Raw genomic sequence first — 18,810 nt, forward strand, 5'->3', positions numbered from 1 at the left:
AGGAAGTAAGATGGTACTGAACACAGAGAAACAAAAAGTGGCTTTGCAAGGCTTGTAAGTCCAGAAATTTAATTCTAGGTAGGGAAACTATGACCTGCGCAGGGGGAGATAAAACAATACCTGTCCAATTACAAGAAAGAGCTGTGAACTGATCTTTAAGTGCTTGTGATTTTTCTTAAATGATCCTAAGCAAAAAAACTGTTCAGAACTGCCACATGTCTTCACAGGCTAGATGGGAGACCGTGATCCAATCCTTCTAGAATTTCTCTTGGAGAAATCTAAAGTATTTGCCTTAGTTATGAAGATGTGATATGATAGCAACAAAGGTACACAAGGTAAAGCCATAAATTCTGCTGGTGGACTATCTCCATACTATTCAAAGAAGAGAAACTATCCAATGCAATCAACCTCAAACCTTTTGTTCCGCTTCCGTGCAGTCATCTTCACGACAAACCATTCTGAGAGAGAAGGCAGACCTTGTGTTCCCAGTCTAGACTTTGACTTGAGAAGTTCACTGCCTACCAGCTTCAGGGAAAAGTACTGGAAGTTCTATCTGCCTTATGTACATCCAGGATCTATGCTCTTAGACTAAAGGAGTACAGGGATGCTAAGTGCTTGTCATTGCTTTTTTTAGTCACTTCTTGGAGATGTCTAGTTTTGTTTTCCTTTTCTTTTTCCAGTTTTGCTCTAAAGAAGCGTCATTTATCATGTCTAAGTACAATGCAACAGCGCATGGCTATGCCACTATTATTATCAATATCATATTGACTAGCCGTGACATTTCAGCCACAGAAATTAAAATACAGCAATGGAAGAAATTGTAAGCATGGAACTTACTTCTGAGTAAACATGCATAGGATTGCACTGGCACTGGAGAAGTTATTGTATTTCGACATAGCCTCCTACCTACGGCTTTAATTTATCTCAGTGGTGCCTTTGGTGCAGGTTCCATACTAAACACAAGAGGGTGGCATGAGATCAAGTCAGAACTAATCTGATAAAGCACAAGAGAACCAAACCAGCATCATGCAGAGATAGTTCATAGCACAGAAATGCTGAAAACTGAAGACAGAGCAAACATGAGATGGACTGACTGCCTAAAGGAAGCCACAGCCTCGAATTGATGCGAGCTGAGTAGAGATGGAATCTGTTTTGGGGGTGGGAATCCACTGGAAAGCCTGGGCTCAGCTCCCAGACTCCAGTCTGCTTTGCCACACTTGTGAGTCCGAGATCCTGGAAAGCGCACTCAGCATTCACACAGCTCCCACCAAGAATCACAGTCCATGCACATGTTGCACAATTGTCATCCCTCTTCTTTCTTGTGTGCAGCAGCCTTTCCTTGCATTGCACCTGATGCAGAACAAGCTTGCTGCGTTCCATGAGCACTGGCAAACTTCCTCTCAGCTCCGCTCACTTTCCAGGACAGGGCAGAGCGGGAGAGGAAGGCTGCGAATGGGAGAGGGACGGATTCCATGGAGCTTCGCTGCATCCCCAGCGCTCAGCAGGGCTGTGCAGGCCTGGGCATTTTAGAGGGCATTCATTCATAGGGTCTCCCTAAGGCAGAGGTGACTCGACAGCACAGAACAACACTGGTTTGTAACATTGTCCCAAGGGCCCTTTTTAACCAGGAAAACCAGCGGAGAGGAGAAGGGGTTGAGATTACAGAAGGACCAAGGGAGAAAGAAGGTGTTCAACCTTTTCCTCCACTGTTTCCCCTTCTCCAGATCACGCCCAGCACCTTATTCTTGACAAGATATGCACATATCTAGAGTTTAACAAGGAAAAGCCACCTGGAGCGAGGAAACAAGGGTAGGGAGAAAGGGAGAAACTCTCCCCCTTTTATTGCTGCTTCTCCAATCTGGCTCACCCTTCGGGAAGTGATGTTTCCTGCTCAAGGCATCTTGCTGCCAGAGGCAAAGACAAGGGAGTGTTCCATTCCATTCTGTGCACAATGGCTAAATGGGCTGGCAACTGAATCATACTTGAATGCTGCTGCCTTCCGCCATGCCTGCAGGCAGGAGGCTTGCTTACAAGGGGCAGAGCAGGCTCCTGGCCCACAGCTCCAGCACCCAACTTCCACCTCTCAGCACCTGCTCCCTCTGATGTCTGCCTCACTCTGCCTAGTGGCAGGGCCAGCCTTGGCGCCCTGATGGAAACGGGCTGATCGGTTAAGTGTATGTGTATGTAGCTGCAGGTATTAAATAGCCTGACTCTGAGAAGGCACTTTGGATGTTGTATCCCACAGAGATGTTGCGACAGGAAAATACTATACCATGTATGTAATATGCTATGTCAGGGAACAAGAACAGTTTTCATATTGTGGTTACATATTACAGGAATGCTTTCTGAAAATAAAGCAGAATGTTACACAGGTTTTAACTATTATAGTGTGGCCTAAAGCACAGGTGTTGTCACCAAAATAACACACACGTTGAATTCTCTCCAAAATGTAAAATTCATTCAAAGCTGAATTCAAATGCTGAATATGAAATCTTGGTTTTCATATTTTCAGATTATCAGTCAACCAAATCTCCTTATTTAAGGATATGAGAATATTTCAGCTCTATCTTTGTATAAGAGGTTCTTTGATAAAATTATCCTAAGCAATGCAATTCCTATGGCAGAGATTAAAAGAAGGGAAAACATCATTACCTTGGCTCCCCCCAAGGGTTGCTAGTCGGAAGGCCTCCTTCAGAGTTAAGGCTGTTTCATCCTCTTTATTAATATTAAGAATGTTAGAAACCATAATTGCCTTTCTGATTGCATCGAGCATGGAAGCTGAATAGCCACCAGCAACATCTATAATAAAACAGAATATTAAACATCAGCCAACCCTTGGTGCAAATGTGAGTTTCACTCAATATGGCAAGTTGGTAGGCAGACAGGGACGCCTTAGTATGACACAAATGTACTGTGTTGTAGAGCAAGCATCTGCTAAGGAGCAGCTTGTTGGCAACTGCAGCATTTCCTGCATGGTATCCTCCTAGCTAGGGCAGGATTCCCATTCTGCATTAGGGGGATAAGCACACCTGAATGTCAAGTGCAGTGTTGGGCCTGCACACCTCTCCAGAAGCACCCGGATGCATCAAAGGCATCCACCCAGCTCTGGGCTGTTGCTCATTTCTGAGGAGAGTCCTGTGGCCACACCAACAAGGCTCTGCCTTCTCTCCCAGACTTCAGAACCACACCACCGTCCATTGGTCCAGCTAAGGAGGTGATTCCCTAGGAGGAAACTTGCACAAAGATTTCCCAAACCCGTGGTTGTCACTAGCTCTCCCAGTTCTTCATTCGACTTTTTCCAGTCCTGGAAAGTGAATGTGCCTTGTGACCCTTGCACTGACGCTACCACCATCTGTTCCTGTATGAATCTGCCCAGTTCTTAAGGGGGTCCTTAAGGGGGGCCTGAGGTCCTTCTTGGGATGCCCTTTAGCTGGAGGGTAAAGGGCCTGGGGAAAAAGCTGCTCCAGCTGCAACGCCCCATGGACAGAATGCACTGTTCAGGCACTAAATGCTGGGGGCGTTTTATTTACTCACATCTTTATAAACCTTCAATTATTATGATAATAATACCTGCTGGTTTTACTATTTGTACCCTGATCTGTTTTGAGCATTGTCCTGTATTTTAAGATGGTTTACATGTGGTTTATTTTGAAAAACAAGACAAGTGAGAAATGTTAACAAATTGAAAAGCACGTTAAAATGTTTTAAACAAATGAAGCCACCCATCTCATGCCTTCTACAGGGCATGATATTACAATGCAAGATATTACTCCTCCCACTGAGGGCTATGCTGCCTCAGGCATCTTCATCTTCTGGAACACCAGCTCAGTAAACACACCTCACACCTTGAAACAGGATAATTATTTTGCTCATTGTTGGCATTTAATGCCTTCTTTCAAGCATTAACTCACTGAGGTGCTGTCATTGAGGTGCTGTTCTATGATGGAAGCTCATATGGGGTCTGGTGACAGAAAGAGCTGCCTGGCTGAAGTGCAGAAGCCTGCTGAGGTTCAGTGTCTACGCCTTCCTGCACCAGTTCCAGTTCTGGTTGCCATTTCCTGGGGAAAGCAGCCAGCTCCTGCACCCCAGTCGCATGCCCCCCTGGCACACGTCCCAGCCCTGTCCCTCCTGGGTTGGAGGAATATGTTGCAAGGCACTGGTGCTTGAAGCGGGGTGGGCTGCTGCATGGGAAATGAGGCCTGGGTCTGAAGGAGAGATTGTGGGTTCTGTTGGGTGGCCCGGCATCACTTCTCTGCAACTGAGCAGCTTATCTCAGAGCTGGGGGCCTCCCCGGAGTGCTTGTTGTGCATGGCAACCTCCTTGAACTTGTTCTTTAGGGAGTGCAGTTTACCCTTGCACTGGGCTGGGGTGTACAAGAGGTCCCACTATGTAAGTTACTCTGAAAATCAGGGGAAAAGATGCCCATGGCATGTGGACCTCAGTTGTTCCTGTGCCTCTGGACTGTCCCATCGATAGATGAATGAGCCCTGTTCTTTGGCCCAAAAGCAGTCTTGCAGGACTGTGCTGGCTGCCCCTCTGTAGCCGATGGTGCTTCCTTTGGGAGAGACTGCTGAGGAGGGGCTTGGAGGCTGCTGAGCTGGGAGAGAACGGGCTGGGTGTTGCAGGGCTGATGCCAGCATCCTCTCCAGCGGCAGAAGAGGCTCCCATGCCAGGGGATGGACCACCGTGCGTGAAACTCGGCGCAGCTTTCCAGAAGCAGCCCCTGTCTGGAATTCCCTGCGGATGTTGTGTGGGAGTGGATGGTGACAGTGTAGCAAACCTCATATGAGGGGAGGACTGTAAGGAAGGCAAAGTGGGGGACAGCATTCTTCAGGAGAAACTCTCCTTTAGTGATGCCCGGTCTGCTGCCCATGTTAACCCCATTTGGAACAGTGACACTAAAGGCAGGAGGGAGGTACTCTTGTGAGAACGGCAGTGGAGAGATAGCCGTGCAGAGAGTGGCCAACTCCATGGTGCCCCTCTCTGCTGCAAGAAAACATCAATGGGTGGACATCTGGAGGAAAGCAGAGAAGAGGAGGATGGGAATGAAGAACAGCCTGTAGGTGCAAGGCAGGTGGTGAAACATCTGTTACTAGGCACAAAAGGATAGCAGAGGCTGATGGCCAGAGCAGTTGCCACTCTTTCTAAGGGATTCTGTGACAGCTTTATTTCAGGACTGTAGAAACTACAATGCTGGGTTCAGATGTCATAAGAAACCATGGTGGAACATAGTAGCCATAAAACAAACTATTGGTTCTCCTTGTGGTTCCTAAGGACCAAACATACTACACTGAAATACCATGACTTAGTTTGGGCAAAATGACAGACAAACCAAGACTGAAAAACCCATTATGGGTTGTCGTGTCATATGAACTCAATCACTCTTTTATTCTTGCGGGTCTTCTTTTAAGGTTTAAATGTTTTAAAACCCCTATTCAATGTGAAAATATGGGTGACTACTTTCTTGATGGCAGATGTAGTAATAGTACCATGTGGATATATACATGGCTTGTATCCCTTTTTGGTCTTTTCAAACAAATATTATTTAAAATGAAATATTTAAAAACACTAACCTGTGCCAAGGCCGAGCTTCACATCATGCTTCAGAACCTTTTTTGCATTTAAAAGTCCACTAGACAATCTGGATTGGAAGTGGGGGAAAGAAAAAGACATCGTTTTCACAATTAAAGAACAATGTATCAGGACAGATTGCCCCACTTGCCATCCATAAAATGCAAATCCATGCTCTCAGTGCCTCGACTCCAGTAACATTCATGTGACCTGAGAAAGGTGTGCCTCGAAAAAGTGCGGACATTTGGGCAATAAAGCACATCCACCTGGACGGTCCTCTTCCGATGGACACAGCAGGCCCGCACTGGGGCAGTGGGCATTGCACCTCTGGAATATGGACAGCCCTCCCCTCTCCCGGTTCCTAACCGTGCAAGTCATTTAAGGCACTCTACTAACTCAGAGCTATGAAATGGAAAAACTCCAGGTCAATGCATTCCCATCATTAACAAAGCAAACTAACGCACATTAGCATTTGTCAAGAGGGTCTTGCACCCAGCTCTCCTTTGTACACAGCACCCATAGCAAGCCCTCTAGTACCCTAGATACCTCCTCACTCTTCTTTTATATTTGACAGAAACTCCTCCCCATAAAAAGGAATTCTTTTGCTCAGGCATTCTACCTGTGGCTAGTCTTATTCCCATCTTCCCTGCTTTGACTTCCCTTTCCCACATCTGTATAGTTACACTTCCAGTCCAGTCAGGGCTCTAAAGGAGTAGAGGTGTACCTTTATGAGACTATATTTTGGGCAAATTCTCTATTTCTTAACTTGGCTCAGCAGTGCCACTCTAGAAAACCCAATTTTAGCTTTGCATTCAGTAACACCCTCTGCCATCCCAGTTCAATACTGTCAGTAAACAAACATATTGTCAGACTGCAGTTCTACTTTCAGCTTTAAAGTAATGTTAACTCTATCAGAAACTAAATTCTGACAAACAGTTTTCCAGCTTAATTTTTGTGTTTTGAGTTGCTTGTCAAAGGCACGGCATTGCAGCTAGAGGGCACTGGGATTCATACCAGAGGTGGAACATGGGGCAAGAGAGTGCTTTTCACTCCCCCCAAAGCATCAGTGCAAATGTCCATTGCCCCCGTGAAGAAACTGGTTCGGTGCTTCCTCCTACTCATAGAAATGAGGGTAGCTTTAAAGCATAGGAATGGAAGACAGGACTGCCTGGAAAACTGCTCTGAATAATTTGGTTCATTTACAGTAAGTCGTGCTATTCTACTTACGATATGTTTGAATTAGGGCAATGCACAATGGCAGCTCCTCTGAGATTAAACACGTCCAGCTCTTCATCAGAAAGATAGCAGCCATGAGCCATTATGGTCTACAGAGAAAACAGTGCCATTTAGTTTTTGTTGTTGTGAATTACCACCATTTTTATCAAGTTAGCTTTTACTTCAAATGCTGAGGTGAAATTCTTCTGTGGAATTGAACAGGAGAGGCGCAGAAGAGGGCAGCCAAAAGAATCAAGAGGCTGGAGTAACTCCACCGTGAGGAAAGGTTTGAGGCTGCTCAGCTTGGAGAAAGTGGTAAACATGACAGAGATATATAAAATGATGCATGGTGTGGGATTTTCCCCCCCCTCGCTCATAATATTAGAACCTGCATCATCCTATGAAGCTGTTCATGACAGCGAGAGGAAGTAACTCCTCACAAAGCACAGAGCTGAACTATGGGCTTCATTGCCTCAAATGCAGCAATGGTCACCAAGATGGAGGAACGGAGAAGTTCACTGAGAAAGCCCACCAGTCTACATCACTTCCACTATGAGAGGCCGCAGGCCTATGGGAACCACTTACTGGGGACATGAGCAGGAAAGTGCCACAGCATTAATGTCCTGCTTGTGGACTTCCTGTGGGTATCTGGCAGCTCAGTGTGTCAACCAAATTCTGGACAAGACAGGCCACGGGTGTCATCCTTGATGGCACTTCCCATATTCTTATATTAAAATAGCAGAGAAGATCATTTACGCTACAGTGTGACATCACTCAAACCTTTTAATATGGTCTGTAGAGCCTTAGCACAGCAGTTTTTAATTGCAAAGTGACTCTTATGTATATACAGGTACAGGTATGTTTTGTGTCAAAGAGACAGGATGTGTCCCTGTGGATGTGGAGTTGATGTTTTTCCCTCCCTCCCTCCCTCCCTCCCTCTTTCTTTCTTTCTTTCTTTCTTTCTGACCTCTCAGAAGTCTAGGCTGAGTTGCCCGATGTCCTTGGTGCATTTTATCTAATACACTAAAAGTAATGCATGAAAAGTAATAACTTTGTATTTATGTTTTATCACTGCTTTCTTAAAGAACAGAAAGGGTTGTTTGCTCTCGGATAATCAAAGAACATCTTCACAGCTGTATGTGAAAAATTAGCATAGTGGGACACTGCCACTTGCAAACCTGGGAATGGTTGGTAGTAAACCTTGATTACTAATTACTTTATTTAGAAGCATAACACTTAGATTTGCATCTCATTAACATGATTAATGTTGTGTGCACAAGCTGCTAATTGACACTAATTCAGCTAATAAAATGCTATGTAAATCTGAAGGTCCAAAAGGAAATTTTCAAAGGCAAACTCATCTGATTCCCCCATGAATTTAAGTGACACTTGAAAATGTCTCGCATATCTTTGCAGGAGAAAAAAAACCTCCTTCACAAGAATAAAAAAGTGTACAATGCATGCTTCAAAGTCAGGTTTGTACAACTGCATTCACTAATGAGGTCATAATTAATTTTAGAGTGCTTCTGGTGGTGGAGGGAAATCACAAAGAAAACCGTCTAGAAAAACCTGGGGATTAACAGCCAAATGAATTCAAATGCATAGAGATATATCCCATTTAGTGCACTGGGAGTTTGCATGCAACTTTAGAGGTATCATAACTGTATTTGAAAACCAGGATGGAATTTTAAAACAAAGAAGATTCAACCTAAGAGAACAGACTTAGCTCTCAAGAGAAAAGACAGATTGGCCACTGTTGCCATGAAGAAAAGTAGGCATTGATGATTTCAATATATAAAAATATAGAATTCATGCAAATTTAAAATACGTCCTCAGAATTATTAAACTGAATTATATAAATTATTTAAAATGAATACATGCATCATGATTTGAGTGTTCTTCTTAATCCACAGATCTTAAGTTAGGAGAAAAAATTGCTTTTGTCTTCAAGATTATCTTTTGTCTTATGAGCAGTCTTAAAGCACAATGCTATATATGTGTTGACAGAGGAAAGTCCTACAACGTAGAACTAGCTGGAAATAGTAGGACATTTTGTCTGTGTAAAAACAAATAGCCTTGTGGCCTTAGATGTATTTTACCTCTTCAAGCATCAAGAGACCTTTACATGTGTTATCAGGTTAGGAAAAAGGAAGGCAAACCTAGTGACCTAAAGTTGCTTTGGAGTACAATTCTCATAAACCTCAGACAGCATGGCTAACACTCAGGGACTATGAGCTTTTGGGCCTGAAATACCAGAAGGCACCAGACCACCTGGTATTTCAGGGTAGAATTTAAGTTTGGATGCCAGGATATTGGGTGAGAATCCATGAAGCAATCTCCTTCCTGAAGCTACACAGACCTGAATTTGATCACTGCCTTGCCTGGAGGCATCCTTTATTGCTATCAATTTGGCTTATGCGCCCTTTGTTAATTACCAGTTTGATCAACAACATTTTATTTTCTTGCAACAGTACTTTTCACCCCTTGGACAAAGTATATTATTTCACCCTATATCCTCCTGAATGACAAATCATGTGTCTCTTAAAAATAACCCACCTTGTTTGTAAGAAGTTTATTTTTATCATACAACTCTGTATAATTTTGATATGAAGGAAACATGTTTTCTACAAGTTTGATTTCCCCTTCACTCTCACTTATGTGGCTCTGTAAGAAAAGAAGGGGAAAAGAAAATTGTTAGCATTTCAATGCTTGCTTATGCATGAAATTAAGTACTTGCTTTTCATTATAAAATAATGCTAACATTGAATTTCTTAATTTAAACATCTGCAGCACCAACAGCAACAGGAGAAAACTCCTGTGTGCAGTGATTTCAGTCCCACAAAGTCCATCAGAGTTGCCTGGGCTATCCATGCAAGACCTTTTATAAAGCTAGAATTGCTTGAAGAAATGAGCAAGACTGCCACAGATAAGGCATTTTGGAGGGCTTTCATTCATAGGGTTGTCCTACGTTGGAGATGACTTGATGGCACATGACAACAACAGATTTATCATCATCATCATCATCATCATCACCACTACCATCTGAAGTACTAATACATCTCACCTGTTTTCCTCTTGCAAGGAATCCAAGTCTTCCTCCTCTCCATTTCATCCTCACAAGAGCAATGTGAGGTTGGATCTGCAGAGAGTCAGTGACTAGCCCAAACTTCATGGCTGAGATGGAACTAGAACCTGGATCTTCTGTCCTGAGTCCTGGTCCAACCCAACCCTCTAACCACTCTGCTATTTGCTCTCTCTATTTAATGGTAAGGAGGAGTGGAAGGGACTCAGTCCAGCCCCACTATCCCTCCTGATTGGCAGGATTTCGGCACTTTAAGCAGCTAATGATGCCCGCCTGCCTCAATAGCTCTGTTCCAGAACAGCTGCCACTTTGGGGTTCAGATCACATGAAGTGCAGAAATGGGGAACAGAAACTGATAAGTGTCATTAATTGCCCAGTGGAAGTTTAACATGTACGAATGAGAAGAGAAGACAGAAGAAAGCAACTCACAGAAAGACTAATGAATGTACTTGCACACAGTTGAGAAAAATGAATCCATTTGCCTACTAGTGAAGCAGCAAAAATAGTTTTTTAAAAGGTTGTGAATAGGCACATTGCACAGAAAAGGGGTAGAAGGTTGTAGTAGGACAAGATGTCCTGTAGAGATAAGAATACAAGAGAGGTCATGCTGTAAGGGCCCATGGGTCAAATGCTGGGAATGGATGGGAGGGCTAAGCCGGTAACAATCCACAGCAAGCCATAGAGTGTGTGGTTTTCTCTTGGAAGCAAGTAAACAACCAAACCATCACGGTTTGTTTCCAGGGTTGTTTATCATGACCTTTTCAAAGGCAAAGGTTCTTACTGTTCCCTATGGTAAACGCTGCATTGCAAAGGGCATTTTCATATCTCCCAACTAAATAGGGAATATTTGAATGGGCAGTGCCTGCTGAAGAAAAAGCTTCAACCTGAAGGAAACTGGCAGGTGCTTGTTTCCTATAGATCTCAGGACTTCAAAGCCTGACTTCAAGTACTCATGAGCTAAACAAAAGTTACTATTGTTTTAAGATATTTTAAACTGTTGAATGGATGAACTTTCTGTAAATACAATAAGAAAAAACTTACCTGCACATGAATATTGTGATTCTTGGCCAAGTTACCAAGTTTACTAAGTAATTCCTCTGTACAGGATGGTCCAAAGCGAGGTGTTACTATGGGATGCACCCTTGGATACTATGAAAGTTGAAATAATATCAAAAATAGGCAAAAGAGTCTTATGCAAAGAAGCTGCTCAGCTATATCAATTACAGTATTAGCTTGTTCCTTTGGGAATTATTAAAAGACTAGTAGTACTTTTTCCAAAGTGCATTGTTTCCATTCTACTGTGACTAAACCACAATATCCGTATTCTAACACAGCTAGCATGCACAACACACCCAGCATGTACAAATTTAAGATTTAATTAATCATTATTTACCATGATGATGCTATTAATTATCAGAAATCCAATCTGTTAATTCATGTCTGCTGGAAGTACTAAAATGACTTACTGTTTTCATCTACGTAAATTGATAACAGAGAAATATACAAAATGCAAAATTGTCAGAAAACCAGAGAAAGCAAAGGAAGGAGCACCAAATATAAAAACCCTGATACTGTTTCTAAGGCACGACATTTCTTGTTAGTCCACAGAGCGACTCTGTGAAGTAAAGTAACAGAAGTAAATTCCAGGCGAGGCAAGTGCTTGCCCAATGATGACTATTTGATGTCCATGGTTAAGGCTGAGACTGGGCATTATGGTGACAGTCTCAGTTACTACAATGTCATTGTACTCCATTCAGACATGAAATGGGGGTGGGTCCAATTTTTAAAGCAAAAGGGGTGCAAGGTAAAGTGTGCTACCCCCACATCCACAGCTAATTTTCCTTTATACCAAAGGCATTGAGCCTCTTTCAGCTGAAGCAGTGATTCTAAAGTGGGCAGTCCATCCCCCCCAGGGGGGCAGTGGAAAGATTCAGGGGGGCAGTGATTGGCAATTTTTAATTTGCAGAAAAGCAGTAGACCAAATACAAAGAAAGAGGTGTGAGGGCACTAGGGTTGTCGCCCAAGAGGAAAGGCGGTGGCAGCCCGAAAAGTTTGGGGACCACTGAACTAAAGGATCACACTCCACTCTGGGAAAGCTTTCAGGGACCGCATCGCAGTGGTGGGCAGAGACAAAAGTTAAACAAACAGGGCCAAATTATCGATTCTACCTGCATATTTTAGCATCATGCTCTTACTGCCAGTAGCTGAAATTTAGAGGTAGCATTTCAAAGAATGGGGAAGGAAACTGCACAAAAGCTGAAAAACCATTAGGGAGTTGGGGGAAAGGGGGTGAGGCTAGGGGAGGGAGGTATGGCTGGAGCTGCGGCCTGCACCCCTGCTCCAAATCTATGCCCTAACATACCAGAAATCAATCTAGAGAAGAGGTAAGCTATAGCGGAAAGTACAGTATAAGGGCTGGCTCCCACATGTCCAGGCCATCTCAAAGTATTTGGTGCCCCTTCCATTATCCCTGCTCTCAGTTCCTGAAATGGCTTCCTGGAATGCCTAATTGGCTGTTCACCCCACTGCCCCCCCCCCCGCTTCGGAGAGAGTGAGCTGATTGGTTCAGCTCATTGCCTCACACAGTCTGGAAAATACCTCCACAGACTGAAAGGCAGGAGCAGCCTGCAGAGACGAATGCAGCCCTTTCTTCTACTATGGGCCAGGCCTTGGTGGACTGGTGTTGCTGCTGCCTCCCTGGGGGTCACTGGGCACCCTTAATTTCTCGGTGTTCTACATGATTGCCCATGTTGTCCCCGCTTAGCAATGGCCTGGCACCAGTCCCTTTTGCCTTGCAGATCAACCTTTAAGAAATGGGTCTATTACCATCCAGTCTAGCATGGCCCTAAGCTGAGACTCCAGCCACCAAGTTTAGCATTTTAGCAGCAATCTCTACTGCCTAACCCAGGGGTCCTCGAACCTTTTGAACAGGGGGCCAGCGGACAGGTGCCGGCAGTGGCCGCGGGCTGCCAAGGCGGTGCCGGCAGGGAGGTGCGGGCGTGTGGGAGCAGGGGGCGCCTGCATGCATGCACATGTAAGGCGAGGTGGGGATGGGGGGCATGCGGGGCGAGGCGCCGGCTTGCTCACAAGGAGATCGTTTTCTCCAATCAGTCCAAAACTATCTCCCCAGGAGCAAGCTGCATAGGGCGAGATGCCGACTTTCTCATGGGGAGATAGTTTTCTCCAAGCGGCTCCAAAGCAACCTCCTTGCGAGCAAGCCACACAGGTACCGATTGAGTGCAAAATCTGTGGGGCGAGCCGGTTAAAAGGGCATGGCTGGCTGGATGTGGCCCGCAGGCCTTAGTTTGAGGACCCATGGCCTAACCCTTTACACAGGAAAACATCCTATCTTTCTTTGAGTAAAAGGCATTCATAGAAAAGACAGCATAATGAATTATTGCTCAAAGGAAGACAATGCATTTTTACTTACTTTCTTTTCCAATACTCCTCTAACAAACCTGAGAAGATTAGAGAGGGAAGTTAACACATATAAAGAATAATATTAGTATTGAATTTTAGCAGGTAATACACAGTATTTTGTGTCTGTGTATAAGTGAAATTGGTGTGTGAATTGTTTGAGAGTGTGGCCAGTGCATCACCTAGTAAGTCAACACTGTTTAATGGAGGTTAGTAAAACAGTGCAAGTGTACATCAGCTAAAGATTTTGACCTCAAATTTGTACAAGCTGTTGTTAATTAACAGCAAGCAACTGGTCATTACTGTGCTTCCTCTGACAACTGGATACCATGTAAAAACAAATGAAAGCATAATTATATAGAACTGTGGCAGGGTGTTTTTTTTTTAAATAAAAACTTAATTTTGGCTTCATGCCACAAACTGAATGTGCTGTGTTTTTTTACTCCTATTTTAAGATGGCTTCCTTTACAGTACTTAATTAGGTCTAATTTTGAATCTCTTCTTACTTGATAGTAATTTGATACTGTCTGCTTTTTTATATCTTTCTAGGAGCATAATTTGCTTTTGAAGAATGTAGGGAAATGATACTTCAAAGGATTTTGAAGATAGTACCATCTCTATAGCTAATATTAACAGAAGGATTTTTAAACCATAGATGAGTTACAGTCGCTGCATGAGTGGTAACTGGTCTAAATCCCTTGGGTGCCACTGAAGACACAGGTATCTTAGCAGAAGTAAGACATTTCTGCATTGGCATGACCAGTCACCAGACTGGTGGCTTTGGATGCCACTGTGAGACACCCAAGGCATGGATGCCGAAAGTGTCTTTCATACATGACAGTGCCTGCATATTCATGCAGACACTTTAAGGAACCACTGTTCACACACCTAGAACATGGTGGGAACTTTTAATAAACTTTCAGAAGTCCATCTAGATGCCACATCCTGGGGCCTTTCCCGTTCTTTTTGCTAGTCACAGATGAAATAATTTGCATTGAAAACTTGTTCATTGAAAGCCTCAGTTTCTCAATGCTTTAGAACCAACCCAGACCTGATAAATATCTCTTGAATTATGGACCTTTATGTTTTCTAATTAGCAGCCCCAGGTAGATGGGACAAATAATTGGCCCTGATATAAAACAGCCTCCTATATTCCCATGTGAAAAGAATATCACAGAATAGGTGCTGCCCCAAGGGCGTAATGACACTGAAGGGAATACCCATGCACGTGGTGGAGAGTTCCTTCTATAGTTGAACTTGAGGCAGGCAGCCTTTAAAAACACTCCAAAAATGTGTTTACATTCTATTCTAGGCCTTTCAATTGTCCAGGACACATTATACTTGAATTAACTAGGCTATGTTGCACTAGCGTGTTGTCACTGGCTGGAATTTTCCAGTTGACCAAATTAGGGTTTCCTAGGACGTAAATACCCACAACAACCAAAAATGGAATGTGTATCATCTTATTTCTCCTCTTTCTCTTTCCTCCTATGTTCCTTGTTCTTAATTAAATACTAAATACTGTACAGGCAGAACTTGTTATAGCTTTTAATCTGCAACACTCAGTATATTTATTAAGTATTTTATATACTACTAGTACTACTACTAATAGTACTAATGATAATAAGATGATGAAGGAATCTAAAAACAGTGCAGAAGGAATATGATTTTATGAACCTTCAAACGACACAAACATATTTATATATGTACAGTATATTCATAATCACCAAACCTCCCTGAAATATATTAATATGTTTGCAAGTATGCTCAGGCACTAATGCTAGGACACTTCCAGGCAGAGGGCTTCTTACTGCTACCCGATAGGAGGCATTACGGAACTATTCTTTTCCTCTTTGACGTTTTTTTGTTCTTTCCCTAACAAAAATGACAAAACTGAGGCTGTCATAATTTGGGCAAATTATGAGAAGACAATCATGCTAGAGAAAGTCAAAGGCAGAAAAAGAAAAGGAAGATCATATATGAGGCAGATTTCCTCCATAAAGGAAGCAATAGGCAAGAGCTAAGCCGGGCTGTCGTGGCTCAAACATTTTGGACGACTGCCATTCATGTCAGAGACAACTTGATGGCAGATAGCAACAACAAGGACAACATCAACGAAGAAAGAAGGAAGGACGGAAGGACGGAAGGACAGAAGGACAGAGACTAGAAAAGACAGAAGACAGTTTGGGAAAACATGGGAGGTTTGAAAATTAAAGACAGCATTCTCAGAACTGTCTGCAGACTTTCCCAAATGAAGCAGAGTGATTCCAAGAAGAAGCACTCACTCTCAGCATTCATTTCCAACAGGTTAATTTTGATTATGTTCTTTGGGAATGGGATGTAAAGTAAGCCCCAAAACATGGAAAATAGTTTCCCCTCCTGATTGATAGTAGGCTATTCAAAGCATTGAAAATAAAAACGGACACTATATCTCTTTAAAATGAACAAGCACATCTGAAAATATATTGAGAAAGAAATCTGTCCCCTCAATTTTCTTCAGTAGTAGCTATTCAGAAATATGCTAATGTGGGGACAAAGCCTCAATGGTTTTGCTCTTATCAACTCTTTGCCCTATATCTTACAGACTTCTCACTTCCATTACGTTCAGGAAAATATGTAGTTTAATGTGTCCATAAAGAATTCTCTACAGTTTACCTTTCAGTTTCCTCAACAGATTCTGTGGTGCTCTCCTTGTACTCTTGAAGACTCTCGTTGAGATCCATACAAACCTTGCCCACAAATGCCCGCTGGCCAAATTTATCTGTGTGGAATAAAGAGAATGACACTCAAAAGAATGCTTTCTGCCTACATTACTAGGCAGAATTGCTCTAAACCACTCAGAGAGTGTCAGCTGCAGGGCAGCACAGAAGTCAAAATCATCCACTGGTCTTTGTTCTGAAAGCATTCATCACCCGTCTTTTTGGAGCACGACTGCACTGAAGGAGCAACATGGGAGCAAGAATTTGTGTGACCAACTTTCCAGGCAATTGCGGTGCATTGCAGCCACAGCAACACAGCCCCGCATGGCTCCAGTGTGGGTGCCAAGCGCACACTGCAGCTACAAGTGTGTGTCGTGAATTATTTATCCCTCCATTCATATCTCAGCAGCGAACCTCCTAGGGACCATCTCTCAGCTGAGTAAAGAGCTTTGGACACCCCCAAAGTGCTATAGATATAATGATGGATCAACAGCAACATGCCTGGCTACGGAATAATTGCCACGAGGTATAGTGAAAAGGAGCCAAGTACATTGGGGACAGGTCTAACGAAGGCAAGTCGCTCTCTCTGCATGGAGTCTTCACTGAACGAAAGGCAAGCTGCGTGAAATCTAACAGGCCACTGCTGGAGAGAGAATGCATAATCAGAGTGAATTGTTCAGCTGATCCAACAATGGGATTCTGAAATGAATCACATAGAAAGCTATTTGGAGAATTTGGGTGGGTTGCGACAAACACTAAGGAAATACTCTAATGTCCTAGTCTAGAACTACAGGGTAATCTGAAGCTGACTAGGACTCCTGCAGCTTCCCATTCCTTTCACAGGCAAGATCCAGTTGGACTGGAGCTCACACCTTTCTATCTTTGAGTAGACAACAGTCCTCATTCCATTTTCATTATTCTGGCCAGCTTCAAAGATACGAAAGAGCTATATGTTTATATGAATTCTGTTATAGGGGAAAGTAATAACTAAGTTGGTTTCATCTAATAAGAAGACTTGAAAAATCCTCTGAAAGACTTTCAGGATTTTACCTATAATATCAGCAAGAAGCAAAGAGGCATCTGTGTGAATTGTTGCAAAGTAGCAGGCGGTAGTTGTGCCATTCTTGAGTGTTCGCCTCTGTAAGAAGAACCCAAAAGTTCAGTTCCTTGCCAAAAAAGCCATCCAATTAATACTGTTAGTAATGTTTGGTCCAGGTATCGGCACAGGTTAGAGCAGTGTTTGTAACACTTCAAAAAGATCTGGCCAGATGCAACAGTCAGGCAATTCAGTTGTACCCCGTCCAACACACTTAAAAATTATTATCTGTTTCTAGCCTGTGGAATACTTTTATAACATACATCTGATGAGCCGGATTTCCACCTTTTGCATGTTCCCTCTTCTTCCCCACATGCCACCCATTTATTACTGTTTAACTGTTTATTCATCCTTTACCAGAACACGAAGGATTGGAAAGAGTCACTCTTGTTCATAATGATGTGGTTCACACATAAGACTGAGGGTTAAACAACCCATAAGTAGTTGGGTCTGCATGGCAGGGCATGTTCACACTGCTTCCCCCATGATAGTTGCATTTGCTTTGCATCCACATTCATGAGCAACCCAGGGTCAGCCTGGTTCCTCCGCTGTTTGATGCAACATCTGTACTCCGAGCTCTGTGTTGCTGAGAGCAAACAATTCAGAGTCTGACTCCCTGGCCTATTGCTGGCTAAGAACATGGGGTTGCTTATCCCTCAGCAAGTCCAACCTCCAGTTTCACATATGATAAACAACCCAGGAGGGAGGCATTCCTGGAGTGTTTATGTGGTCGGCCGGTGGGAGGCAACGCGTGGCTCATTCCAGTCAATCTCTGCCGAGCTCATACTCTGAATGAATGTCTAATTGGAACGCTCAGGAGGAGTAGGGGTGGTAGTGTGATCTCATGCCAAATACTCTTGCTTACAAAAATGTTACCAAAACAGTTGAGGGAGAAGTTACTTACCACAGCTCTAGTGTACACCTCTTCAGCAAAATCAATGTCTTTGTATTTGGCCTCTGTTGGGAATGTGTATCTCTTCAACCACTCCAAAAGAGGCAGTTCTAGTTGTATTCCTGCAAAGGAATACTGAGGAGCGTGGATGTGAGCATCAATCAAACCTGGCATGAAGAATTCACTGTGGAAGAGAAGAGAGCCATTTGAGATAAATAGCTTACTTCAAAAAAAAATGGTTTTCCTAAGTGTCTTATGTCTTTGATTACTGTGCCTTAAGAATATACTTATGTGACATTCCTCAGCTTGAGAGTATAATAAGCAATTAAAAAATCAGCATCTATAGATCAAAAATTACTACTAGCCAAAAGGAATAATTCCTTCATTCCCTCCAGCCACTAGGCAATGCGGCACAATTTCGCTTCAAATGACTTTTTTTTTAACCTAACGCAACACTTACAATTAATATCTGGCTCTGCTAATATAAAAACAGTCATGTTTCTCTTCATTTCCAGACTCTGCCTGTTCAAGAACCCATGTCTTTCACCCAAGAGAGAAACTTGGGTAAAATACATCTTTAGCTTCTCATAGTGACTAATTAATGCAACTTGCAGTCTCTGTTTTGAAATTTAGTCAACATGGCCTAATTGTTTCTTCCCCCACCTTTTCCTCCTTGCACCACTTAGCCTGATAAAGAGTTCTGGACAACCTGAAACTTTGCACACTTTTGTTACATTTTGGTTGATACTAATAAGGGTATTGCTCAGCTGTAGATTTTGGATTCCTTTATTTATATAGTTTCTATTACAGCCTGAAGTGCCTGATTCTCCCTAATCTT

At 43.1% G+C, this 18,810-nt stretch overlaps 1 protein-coding gene across 1 annotated transcript in view; it reads right to left on the bottom strand.

Annotated features, from left to right (window-relative positions):
- Nucleotides 1–18,810, bottom strand: part of GDA (guanine deaminase) — a 48,383-nt gene that overhangs the window by 10,188 nt on the left and 19,385 nt on the right. The window contains exons 3-11 of the mRNA XM_044446614.1: nucleotides 17,985–18,156; nucleotides 17,035–17,122; nucleotides 15,941–16,046; nucleotides 13,299–13,326; nucleotides 10,910–11,017; nucleotides 9,343–9,450; nucleotides 6,799–6,896; nucleotides 5,574–5,641; nucleotides 2,653–2,799 (exon numbers count right to left, since the gene is read on the bottom strand). Of these exons, the coding sequence (XP_044302549.1) occupies nucleotides 2,653–2,799; nucleotides 5,574–5,641; nucleotides 6,799–6,896; nucleotides 9,343–9,450; nucleotides 10,910–11,017; nucleotides 13,299–13,326; nucleotides 15,941–16,046; nucleotides 17,035–17,122; nucleotides 17,985–18,156 (923 nt within the window). The remainder of the gene's footprint in view (nucleotides 1–2,652; nucleotides 2,800–5,573; nucleotides 5,642–6,798; nucleotides 6,897–9,342; nucleotides 9,451–10,909; nucleotides 11,018–13,298; nucleotides 13,327–15,940; nucleotides 16,047–17,034; nucleotides 17,123–17,984; nucleotides 18,157–18,810) is intronic.

Source organism: Varanus komodoensis, unplaced genomic scaffold, assembly GCF_004798865.1.
Source record: "Varanus komodoensis strain SLA01 unplaced genomic scaffold, ASM479886v1 scaffold5, whole genome shotgun sequence".
Lineage (NCBI taxonomy): Eukaryota > Metazoa > Chordata > Lepidosauria > Squamata > Varanidae > Varanus > Varanus komodoensis.